At 38.7% G+C, this 12,551-nt stretch overlaps 1 protein-coding gene across 1 annotated transcript in view; it reads right to left on the bottom strand.

Annotated features, from left to right (window-relative positions):
* Positions 1-4,432: 4,432 nt before the first annotated feature.
* Positions 4,433-12,551, bottom strand: part of LOC114668132 (IgGFc-binding protein-like) — a 139,863-nt gene continuing 131,744 nt past the window's right edge. The window contains exons 37-40 of the mRNA XM_028823762.2: positions 11,908-12,104; positions 11,191-11,568; positions 8,074-8,360; positions 4,433-4,499 (exon numbers count right to left, since the gene is read on the bottom strand). Coding sequence (XP_028679595.2) covers positions 4,490-4,499; positions 8,074-8,360; positions 11,191-11,568; positions 11,908-12,104 — 872 coding nt within the window. The 3' untranslated portion in view covers positions 4,433-4,489. The remainder of the gene's footprint in view (positions 4,500-8,073; positions 8,361-11,190; positions 11,569-11,907; positions 12,105-12,551) is intronic.

Below are 12,551 nucleotides of genomic sequence, written 5' to 3'. Positions count from 1 at the left end.
GTTACCTGTCATTCTAAATGCTATGAAGGCTGCCAATGTGATCCTGGCTTCATGTCTGAAGAGGGAAGATGTATTCCTCAAAGCTCTTGTGGTTGTGTCTATGAAGGAAGGTATATGCAGGTGAGTCTGTGTTGGGTGGGGTTCTGTCAAATGTCTGCATATTTTTGTGCTTCAGTTTAACAAACCTTGAGTTTGATACTTTCCTGCTTTGTGTGGAAACTGTTCTGGAGCTGCCTATCTAGTACTAAATTTATATTATTATTATTACTGCTCATTTGTCTGATAAATCTTTGAGGGCTTCGAAAGGTAATACTAACAAGTTCATTTAAGCTGAAGGGGTAGTCTTCCAAATTCAGAAGTGAAGGTAGATTTTTGTACTACAAGAGCTATGATGCATGATTTCTTGCTGGTTTTTAATTTGTGCCCCTAGTAAGCCAGATACTGCATCCCCTTGATTTACTATGAATAGGTTACAGAAGTAGTAGGTGGCTTATTGTTTTGGAGGATATGTTGTGAAAGGTTAAGTGAGCAGCTAAGTAGCTGGCCACTTGGTTGGAACTGTTAACATCCTGAAGGATTTATCAGACTGTGTTTTATTGACCCAATATGGTATAATCCCTTTCAAGGAGTTCTAACCAGTAAACAACCCTTTGTTTTCTCAAGGTTGGTCAGTTGTTCTTATCAGATGGCTGCAGCCAGGAATGTACCTGCACATCTGGAGGTTCTGTCAAGTGCACTCCAATGGACTGTGGGCCCCAAAGGCAATGTACTGTGCAGGGTGGATGGCGGAGGTGTGTTTCTCCAGAAGCCAGCTGCACTGTGCATTCCACTGGAGCCTACACTACCTTTGATGGTTTGACACACAAGGTGTGGCTAGATGGTGCCTACAAGATGGTGACCTCCTGCAACAGGTCTGAACAGAACTTCCAGGTCATTACTGATCTTACAATTAACGGCAACATACTGTGTGTGAATAAGGTCATTTTTAACTATGTCAACTTTTCCATCACTCTGAACAGAGACTTGACTGTTCTGGTAAGTTGCAGTTTTCATACCATCCGTAATCAAAATTGTTTTAGTGGTTAAGGGCATTTTAATACAAGCAATTTCATTCATTTCATGTTGGGGTGTATGTGTGTATATGTATTTGGGTATTTGGATTTTTGTGTTGTGATTTAAATTTTGCCTATAACAGTCAGTTTACTTTTATTAATGTCTCGTTTTCAGTGTTCAATTTAGCTTTACCTTCAGTCGAGCTATTGATGATCTGGAATGACTCTACTAGCTGCGTGTTTTTATTTGGGACAAAAAAATAAAATAACCTGAAGACTCCCTAATAGTTTTACTATATTGGTGAACTTGCAGATGCATCAACGCAGTGGACCAGGACAGGCCGTATCTTGTCTGAGACGGACGTGTAGTCGAGTGCTGCTGTTGCACAAATTGAGCGGGACAGGCCGAATCCTGTCTCGGGCAAACGTATGGTAACTCACTGTGTGAATGTACAACGTGCATGTACCACAAAACTGAGTGTGTCTGCTTGGGTTGAATGAGAAGTGAGGTGCATGTATGTACCATCTCACAAAGTGCAAGTCACGTTTGTATAAGCTCCTACATCTTCCGTAGAATTCATACCAACTCCAATGGCTATGGTGGTGCGGCCTGTTCCCCACACACAGGTCTTTTGTTTATATATGATGGCACTCAAATCACTTGATGGATACGCTCAATGAATCTTGAAAGAATTTTATAGAAATCTGACTGTTTCTTCCGTTGAGAAAGGAAAGCCCAAAACACATATTTACATGCAACGCTAATGTCACTGATCAGTGGTATCTGCAATGGCTGTTGCAGTAATGCCTTGAAAAGGTGCACAGAATAATAAGTCCTGTTTGAGCTTGAGTGTACTAGAGATTTCAACTAGCCTTCTTTTTGTATGTATAGTATGATTGACACTTGTATAGATATTCAACAAAAGACATGTTTGGTCAACTAAAGTGAAAAGGGTTTGCAGTTTACTGTGCCTCGTGTTAGAATGTTGTATGTATTTCAGTTGCAGCACTGAGATTCCCATGGGCAGTATCTATCTATCTATCCAAATGTCTTGATGACATAGATTGATCAGAACATTTTATATCATTGTTTTTCCTATCCTTGCAGTCTGCTGCTAATTAGTGGTATCCGTGGTGCACACTACTTCATTTCTAGGCACAGCATGGACTGGGAGGCTACTTTTGGCACTAGTGATTTTCAGCGTTTCATGTCTCAGAACTTTGAATGGTTTGTGCAGTGCCTGTTTTATCAGAGTACCAGTCAACTCTCCCTGTGTTTTGTGGGAATGCACGTTATGGTTTTGCTTGTCTAGATTTGTCTTGGGTACAAAGCATATAAAACATTGCGTTATCAAAACCTTAGACTACCAGTTTATTGAGGTAGCAATTAATCCTTGAGGAGACATTAAAATGTTCGTTCAGTTCCAAGAAAACTAAAATCTCATGTCCCACATATGGCAGGTGCTCCCACCCAGTTTATATTAAAGTTCACATTTTTGTAGTCTTCCTTAAATTTCACAAGATGCTACTGGCTCTTACAGATGTTAAAAATGCTTCCACGGTTGATTCAATGAAACGAGTCAATTGTCATATTCTATGAACTGGAGTTAGAACAGGTGTTTAAATTGGTTTTCTGTACCTCATTGTGTCCCAATTACTTACACAAATTGTACCATTAACACTTTAGGTAGGATAAAGGAGACAAGTACCTCCATAGATGATACTGGGCTAAACTGGGTTACCATTTTATAGTTCCTAATTACTTGTTCCTATGCAATGAAATCTGAGTGCTCCTGACATGTTGTTATACGCACTTGGTTGGTAATTAAAAACAGTAAAGTAGCAACAATACTTCAAAAAAAGTGGCCTGTATTTTTAATCCATACCAGAAGTCCTTGATTTTTGTGCAAATGGCTAAGTAAATCATTTTTGAGTGTTGGTCTATACACTTTCCTAGTTTGATTTTAAAGGTATTATCTGCAGCAAAATTTCCAGAATGGCTTGGTGTTGAAAATCTTTGCAAGTCCTTTTTAATAATAATGTAAACCTCTTTACAGGTCAATAACCAGCTGGTCAGCCTGCCAGTAAATCCAACTGAAGAAATGTCGATCTCTGAGGAAGATGGCATCCTTCACCTTCAATACAAGTCTGGGATCAGTCTTGAATATAACATCCTTGGAAAAGTCAAACTCTCAATAAGCACAGTTTATTTAAATAAACTCTGTGGCCTTTGTAGAAATCTGAATAGCGGCATGTCAAATGATGTAAAGACATAAGTATGGCAGGTCACCCTTAAACCTCTTGTAAAACTGAAGTATTTCAATCATAATGTGCATCTGAATAATCCCTGATGTGTATTGAATCTTGTATTTTCATATGACCAAGTTGAAAGTAAAATTTAAAATCTTTATACAATTTTGTTTGCATATTCATTAATGATGCATGATGCCCTAATCTTCTGTGAGGAATTGCGGATATGATGACAGCCTGTTATCAATATTGATCTTTGTCAGAGATAAACAGCAGAATGCAACTGAAGATTGTGGCAAAAATCTGGCAAATGCAAGTGTAAATTCTGACTGCCACCTTGTGTTGAGAGTGTTGGAACATCTTTACTTCTGCATGGAATCTTACATTTCAATCTGTTCAGAGCTACCTGATTTTCTTTCTAATTAAGCCATTTGAGCAATGCAATCAGATTTGTTCTTAAGTCTTTCTTCACAAAGTAAAAGAGAAAGATGGGCTGAGTTTGTCACATGCTGCTTTACAGGATTTGTGTTGCTAGTTAAAATGGCTATATTAACACTATCCCTGATTTCGCCTAGCCAAGGGAAAGCAAAGAGAAGAATTCTACCCTTTAAAACTATTAATCGTGTTGGAAAGACAAACCAGTTAGATTTTATTTTGTAAATGTCTCGGGTAGGTATTGAGTCCATGGTACAGTATTGTGGTCGTATTTAAAACTGAATATGGGGATGTGGAGTGGGGAGAGTCATTTCAGATATTTCACTAGAAATCAGTGCCGTATAGCTGAAGTGTAAGATACAACCAAATCATTAAATCGGATACCAGGATATTGCATTGCTACCACTGTATACATTTAAATATAACTTTGTTGTTGTACTATTTTGCTGGGGCAATAAATCACTATCTTCCCAATGGTGAACATTTACACAAAAAATTATTTACACCAGACAGTGTATAATTATTTTAGCTCCAACCTAACAATGTAACACACAACTTTTTTTTTTTTTTTTTTTTTTCCCCCAATAATGCTTTTATTTTCTTTTCAGGAATAGACAAATTGTGTAGAAATATGGCAATGACTAAAAGACTGAGAAATTTTTAATTTTGACGACTACAGTGTCAAAGTAAACGTCCTTCATCTTCCATTGAATTCATTTAATTCTTCCAAATGTGAAATTTCTTGTTAATAATTACAGGCCACTGAAAATTAAAACAGAAGAAACACAAATTAATTTTCTACCACAATGTTCATTTAATCGCAACATATCAAGTTAAGACAAGCTCACCATAGACCTTCAACTTTGCTGTAGAGTGGTAGCTGTAACCTGCCAGTTGTGTTTATAGATCCCAGCATGTGCTACATGCCTCTGCTCCCACCCATTTTGTTGTTCGCAGCAGCCTTACCACAGCACTTCAGAAATGCAAAGAACGGTGCAGTTAAATCGAGCTCCTGACTCGCTGTGGTCATTTAAAAATCCCTGGGTTTCCTTTGAAATGTCCTTTCTTGATGTCCAGGCTAAATTGCTCTCCATAGGAGTATTAGTGGGCCAGAATGAATAGGCTGTGTCTCTAATTAGCTAACTGTCTCTCGCCACTTCACCACCTAATTGGTCATGTGTGGCATGTGTTCTGGGGCAAAAATGGCTGCTGTCACAACATCCAGGTGGATGCTACACATGAGTGGTGGTTGAAGTGGCTCCCCACTCACTATTTAAAGTACTTTTGAGAATGAGTGCTATATTTATTTAAAAAAAAAAAAAAAAAAAAAGGCAGATTTTACCCAGTAATTATTATGCTGCTCACGCTTTGTCATCTGATTGCAAGTACGAGAATAGCTCACATTTGGAGTGTTCAAGCATTGTACCCTCCAGTCTCTGCAAAAGTGTTTTGCATTCCTGAATATTTTGTAATATGTAAATCTTTGGCTAACATGGATTTTGTTGTTGCAGACTTCCTCTACAACTCTTCTTGATACTTTATTACTTATTTTGGCTTTTGTTTTATTCTTTGTGGATGGATGGATGGACATATGAAAGTTTTGGAACCCCTCTCACCCTGCATAATAATTACTTTCAACAAAGACAGCAGTGGTATGTCTTTCATTTCCTAGGAACATCTGAGTACTGGTGTGTTTTCCAAACAAAGATTTTTAGTGAAGTGGTATTTAGTTGTATGAAAGTAAATCAAAAGTGAAAAACTGGCTGTGCAAAAATTTGGGTCCCCTTGTAATTTTGCTGATTTGAATGCATGTAACTGCTCAGTACTGATTACTTCCACCACCACAGTGGTTGGATTAGCTCATTAAGCCTTGACCTTCATAGGTCCAATCATGAGAAAAAGGTATTTAAGGTGGTCAATTGCAAGTTGTGCTTCCCTTTGATTCTCCGCTGAAGAGTGACCGCATGGGATCCTCAAAGCAACTCTCAAAAGATCTGAAAACAGATTGTTCAGTCTCATGGTTTAGTGGAAAGTTATAAAAAGCACTCTGAGGTTTAAACTGTCAGTTTCAACTGTAAGGAATGAAATCAGGAAATGGAAGGCCATAGGGGCAGTGTTAAACCCAGCAGGTCTGGCAGGCCAGGAGCGGCATATGCGTAGGATTATGAGAATGGTTAGACACCCCACAGATCACCTCCAAAGACCTGCAAGAACATCTTACTATAGATGGTGTATCTGTACATCGTTCTACTATTCAGCGTAATTTGCACAAAGAACATCTGTACGGCAGGGTGATGAGAAAGAAGCCTTTCTGCACTCACGCCACAAACAGTCGCTTGTTGTATGCAAATGCTCATTAAGACAAGCCAGATTCATTTTGGAACAAAGTGCTTTGGACTGATGAGACAAAAATTGAGTTATTTGGTCATAATAAAAAGCACTTTGCATGGCGGAAGAATGCCACATTATAAGAAAAACGCCTGCTACCTACTGCTGTGTGGCTAGTTCAGGGACTGGGGCCCTTGTTAAAGTCAAGGGTCAGATGAATTCAACCCAATATCAACAAATCCTTCAGGATAATGTTCAAACATCAGTCACAAAGTTGAAGTTACGTAGGGGTTGGATATTCCAACAAGACAATGACGCAAAACAAAGTTCGAAATCTACAAAGGCATTCATGCAGGGGGAGAAGTACAATGTTTTGGAATGGCCGGCACAGTCCCGACTTGAATATCATCAAATCTCTGGGATGATTTGAAGCGGGATGTCCATGCTCATTCGTCATCAAATTGAACTGAACTGGAGAGATTTTGTAAGGAAGAATAGTCAAAAATGTCTCCATCCAGAATCCAGACACTCCTCAAAGGCTATAGGAGGCGTCTAGAGGCTGTTATATTTGCAAAAGGAGGCTCAACTAAGTATTGATGTAATATCTCTGTTGGAGTGCCCAAATTTATGCGCTTGTCTAATTTTGTTATGATACAGATGGCCTATTTTCTGTTAATCCAATAAACTTAATGTCACTACTGTTTCCATGAGGCGTGTCATATATTAAAAGCAAGTTGCTACTTTGAAAGCTCAGCCAATGATAAACAAAAATCCAAAGAATTAAGAGGGGTTCCCAAATTTTTTTCATATGACTGTATATGACTGTGTGTATATGTATGTGTGTGTACAGTATATATGTACAGTATGTATGTATGTACAGTATCTATGTACATAAATATAAAATAGCTCCCTTCTTCACTATGGCTTATCCAAATGTAGCATTTTTGCATAATCCATCCTGGCAGAAAAGTCTATTTTCAGGCAAGAACCTCCATTTTACTGTGAAGCATTTATTAGAATTTAAGGCTTTAAAAACTTGTTTTCATAACTTTCATTTTTAAAGTTATTTTGCTAAGAATGGTCTGATGAGCAATAAGACGAGATGCCAAAAAGCAAAACCCTAAACCACTAAAAATTGAAGTGTAAATGTAAACTAAATTCTTAGTCTCTAAATTCACTAATACACATTTTGTTCTTTTGAGGGAGTTTCCCTTAACATACACTGTTCAGGGAGTTCTCGTCAATTGTGGCAATACAATGACATCACATTATCCAAACAGCCAACCTCACTGGGAACCAGTGCCTTGCTTCTATGCAACATACAGTAGCAGTGCACCTCGCCTCCTTTTATTATCTCATTTATTTTGTGCAGCAACGAGAATGGTGTTGCAATGACATCACAAAACAATTGGAAAAAGTTTTAGAACGAAAAAAAAAAACTGGGTGACACAAATATTCCAAGGTTAACCCAAACTTCTTAAGAGCACTAATGAAAAGAGGTTTTTATGCAAATTGTCAAACTATAACGAGCCTGGGAATTTTTTAAAATTTTTTTTAAATCCATTTCATGGTACATTTAAAATAAGTTTTGGTTGTATCAAATGTGCCCAAACAAACCGGTTGAACTGCATGAATTTTGTAAAGTTTTAGATTTAAGAAACAAAATACTTTTTAAAATTTGTTAACATCCATCCATCCATCCATTTTCCAACCCGCTGAATCCGAACACAGGGTCACGGGGGTCTGCCGGAGCCAATCCCAGCCAACACAGGGCACAAGGCAGGAACCAATCCTGGGCAGGGTGCCAACCCACCACAGAATTTGTTAACATTTACTAGCTATTATGATCAGTGTCCTAACTCCCTTTTCTTTTCCCTGTATTAAACTAATTTGAGATATTTAACCCATTATTTAGATTGCATTCCAAAAGCTAAAATGGTGTTTGTGATAAGTTTTGATGCTGCTATTTTCATACTGAAATTATTCATTAAATTGAAGGCCTGCTTACCAGCTGGAGATATCTTTGGACCTCCATGAATCCACAACCTCCTTGATGTTGATTGAAATCTCGCCACCAGAAGTTGTCATGTCATCTTTACTATTGCCATTAAAGTTACCACAGGCACCACACATTTTACCAGAAAACTGTTCGCTAACTGTCACGCTGACCTCTTCAGTGATACTGTAAGTAACACGGGCCACAGATTCACGCGCGATGATCATCACTTTATCGGATATGGAAACCGAGACTTCATTCTGCAATTTGGCAGGCAGATTGATTCTCTTTCCATTGACCTGGAGAAAAATATGAAGAAACATAGACTGGTTAGCTTTTGATTTTAGTTAGATGTGTACATGATTAACTTTGATTGGTACACAGTGAAGATTTTAAAGTCAATCTTTTATATAGGGTGGTTTGTGTTCATGATTCACTGAAATAATGTGGAGTCTTAGCCTGTGCACGATGTAGAGTTTGACAATCTTAATTTCATCTAGATTTTTTTTGGTTTTTCCTCCAGGTACTCCAGTGATTCATCTACATTCCCAAGACATACAAGTTAGGTTAGCTGTTGATTCTAATTTGTCCCTATAAGTGTGGTGATGTGTGTGTGCCTTCCACTTGAAAGATGGCACTTCTAGAAGGAGTTTCGGTATTGCTTTCTGGAGTTTTTATTGACATGGGCTTCTGCTTCCGTGAAGCTATATAGTGGAAAAGACTTTAGAAACTGGATTGATGGCAACACTCCCCCCATTCTTTTCAGCGCAACCAAAGTCAGATTCATTAAAAAGTAAATCCAGGATATGGACAATCTGTTAAAGAGATTGTGAATACTTGGTCTGAAATAAAAAATATACAGCAATAAGCAAACATAGAGATCTAAACAAAACTAAGAATGGAGGGTGAGCACATGAGTCTGCATCAACACAGTAATTATAAAAACATTTTAAAAATTTAGCCTTCCGCATTTGAATTAATTTATTCTGAACAGTAAGAGTAAAAATGAGCTTTCAGATGATTCAAATTTATCATTATCAATACAGGTTCCCATGTTCTTGGAAAATCTGGAAACGTTATGGAAACTGAATATTTTTCCAGACATGGAAATGTTTTGAAAAATTATCAAATCACCATTAAGCATTCTAATTAAAGCCTCTTGATCTGTGACCCAGTCCTGCTGCTACTTGAGCATGAAGACAAGTATTGATGATCAAATCTATATAATCTAGTGTTGCAGAATGCTGTCTCCTAGGGTCTTGTTTATCAGTAACTAATCACTTCTGTAATTGACAAGTGCATTTAAGAAATGTTACCAGCATCTGTAAGTCAGTCATCTCTTTCTATGTACTGAGTGGCTCCATGTCAATAAAGGTATTCGTCTCACCCTGAACTGTCTTTGACATCAGGACTATGCTGTCTTGACCCAAGACAGATCTCAAGTCAGAAGCAGTGTTGCTCAAAAAGTGGTTGACCTGCACACTTTGTCACAGCAAATCAAGTGAATGAGTCAGTGTGTGATGATGAGCTGAGGAAGTTCAAGGACTTTTTTGAATTTTTTTTTTTGCTGTGAAATTAACCCCAAGTCAGAAAGGTTAAATGCTCTGTTGAATGGAACTATGGTTTACAAAACAGAGTTCAGAAGGCTGTGGGATGTAGTGAAGGTGACGCAGGTTATGTTTCTTGGACAGGCAAAAGTAGAAAGGAAGTTCTCTGAGAAGAAAAAGATGATAATGGAGAATGTGAAGAAGCAATCAATGGTTGTACAGAGAATCAATCATTGACCACATCAGGGCTGTTGGGTAATATGTGATGTTCAGATTACAAAAGAGCTTCTTATGTTAGCCACAGGAGATTGGCAGGATTATCGTGTACCATGATCAACAGAAAAGACAGAGGGTTAACTTAAAGTTAGAGCCTCAAAGATGAGCTTAGGTTGGGAAAAAAAAGAGAGAGCCCGAGTAAAAACTGAAGCAAAAGCACTTAAACGTGCAGCAGATGATCATGCCGTCAAAGGAGAAACTACAGGCAAACAGACTTTAATTTGCAGATTCAATCAGTCTCCACCACACTGAAAAGGAAATTTAATGAAATTATGCAGCAATCAGACAGACAGATCTGATTCACAATAAATAATATTCCACTTTCAGTTTTTCATGATGTTATTCGTACAAAAACAGTTTGTGTTTATGAAGTGGAGCATTTCCTGAATGACAAAAGTCATATAACAGTTGACCTACCTGTTTTGGCTAACCATGGAGAAATGTTGCTAATTTTCCTAGGACTGAACCTTTAATTTTGTTGTTCCTTTGTAAAAGTGACTGTGACAATAAAGATCTATCTATCTATCTATCTATCTATCTATCTATCTATCTATCTATCTATCTATCTATTGTTGAGATTAAAGAGTAACTCTGCTGAATCTTTTGGGAGCTATAGACCTTGTTATTTATTGTTTTTTCAAAGTTTGGTATATCATATATTTCAACTAACACTGTTCAAGTCTTTCTGCAATTTGTAGTTCACATCTGTAGCCAGTCCTATTGCACCCATGAACAAACTAATAATCAAATCATTAATGCCTTAGCTGAATCGGATTTGCAAGAGTAGAGCTAGAGTAAGATTTTGCAAAGCAGGGGCCTTAAGATACTATTAATTAACTAACACTGATCCCACAAACGTGTCACATCTGTATTATTACATCATTTGGCACAAAGGAAAAAATTAAGTCCTTGGATGTTTGGTTAGAAGCAATGGAAGAGTTTTGGAATTTTGCTGGTAAAAACAGGTGGGAATGCTCAATGCAGTCTGGTGGAAAGTTCATGGGTAGCAAGATGAGATGGACCCAAATTATATTTGATTCTGAAACTATAATTATATGTACAGTAATTAAATGGAGAAACTGTAAAAGTAGAAGTCAATTGAAAGACCATTTCAAACTGGCTTGCATATACTGTGTTATATGCTGGTGTCCCACCATGGGTTATGTTCTGCTTTCTCTCTGATAAAGTTGAGATGAATTAAGCAGATTCCGTGACTTATATATGGAATAACTGACAGACACTGTGATCATCCAGAAATAAGATGGGAAATGGCATAGTGACTGAGTACCTTCCTCAAAGTACTTACCCAAGTCTGATGCTGATTATTGACAGCAATATAGGTGTTTCCAAAGTACACGTACACCATGACACTGGCTGCAATGCTGTCTTTGTTGCATATTCGGACATCCACTACCACACGGAACCAGTCAACAGATTTTTCATCACAGAGATAAGCAATCTCAAATGCACCATTTCCAAACTGAACCTGCAGGCCATCAAAGGAGGTAAGGAGGCCCTTTGACTTGACTTCACATTTACCCTCTGTCAGCTGACATCCCCGTTTGCCATTTCGAGTCTCACAGACCTCTGAGGCTTGGCACACCAGTTTTTCACAGGAGACAGCACCAGAAGCTAAACATGTGCACTTCCTGGAGCAATCATTTGACACAATGAGCTCTCCAACCTATTGTAAAGTGGTAGAAAAAACTGTCATAAGTACTGCAGGAAAGGTGATAAACCTACAGTATATTACAGTATTTATAATTCTGCTTGCATATCTGTATAGAAACAATTAAGGAACAGTTAATAGTTACTGTTAAGCAAATGCCCTTTCCAACTTCCTGATCAAGTCTGTGGTTTTCTTAAAGGTTGACTGTCACAATGGCCTGATGTTTGTAACAGTACTATTAACTTCAATGCTACCAGTTTATTTCCCACATCCTTGGGTAGCCTTAAATGAGTCATTCAACTTGGCACATACCTGACTGTTGAAATATGGATCAACTGTAATAGCAGTACTCACTTGCATATAGATGTCCTCAAACATGCAGCCGCAGGACTCCATAGGTACGCATTTGCTTCCACTGGCCGCATAGCCAGCATCACACTGGCAGCCCTCAAAGCACCGATCAGTGCACATTACTGGGACATTGAGGTCGGCACATGTGGAGCAGGTATCTGTACACTGCTGATAGTGGCTGTTAGCTGGACAAGAAACCGCTGAGGAAAGAAGAAGAGTTGGATGGACTTGAGTGTAAGACAGTGTGCAGGCTTGACCTGAAACTCTAAAGCTGTAGTAGATATTGTATAACCTAGCATATTTTAGTGCATAAATGTCTGAAACCTAGGCGGCATGGTGGCACAGTGGGTAGCGCTGCTGCCTCGCAGTTGGGTGACCTGGGGACCTAGGTTCGCTTCCCGGGTCCTCCCTGCGTGGAGTTTGCATGTTCTCCCCGTGTCTGCGTGGGTTTCCTCTGGGCGCTCCGGTTTCCTCCCACAGTCCAAAGACATGCTGGTTAGGTGGATTGGTGATTCTAAATTGGCCCTAGTGTGTGCTTGGTGTGTGGGTGTGTTTGTGTGTGTCCTGCGGTGGGTTGGCACCCTGCCCGGGATTGGTTCCTGCCTTGTGCCCTGTGTTGGCTGGGATTGGCTCCAGCAGACCCCCGT

Source organism: Erpetoichthys calabaricus, chromosome 17, assembly GCF_900747795.2.
Source record: "Erpetoichthys calabaricus chromosome 17, fErpCal1.3, whole genome shotgun sequence".
NCBI classification, from domain to species: domain Eukaryota; kingdom Metazoa; phylum Chordata; class Cladistia; order Polypteriformes; family Polypteridae; genus Erpetoichthys; species Erpetoichthys calabaricus.
The sequence above is the reverse complement of the archived record's forward strand: the minus strand, read 5'-3'. Positions and strand labels throughout refer to the sequence as shown.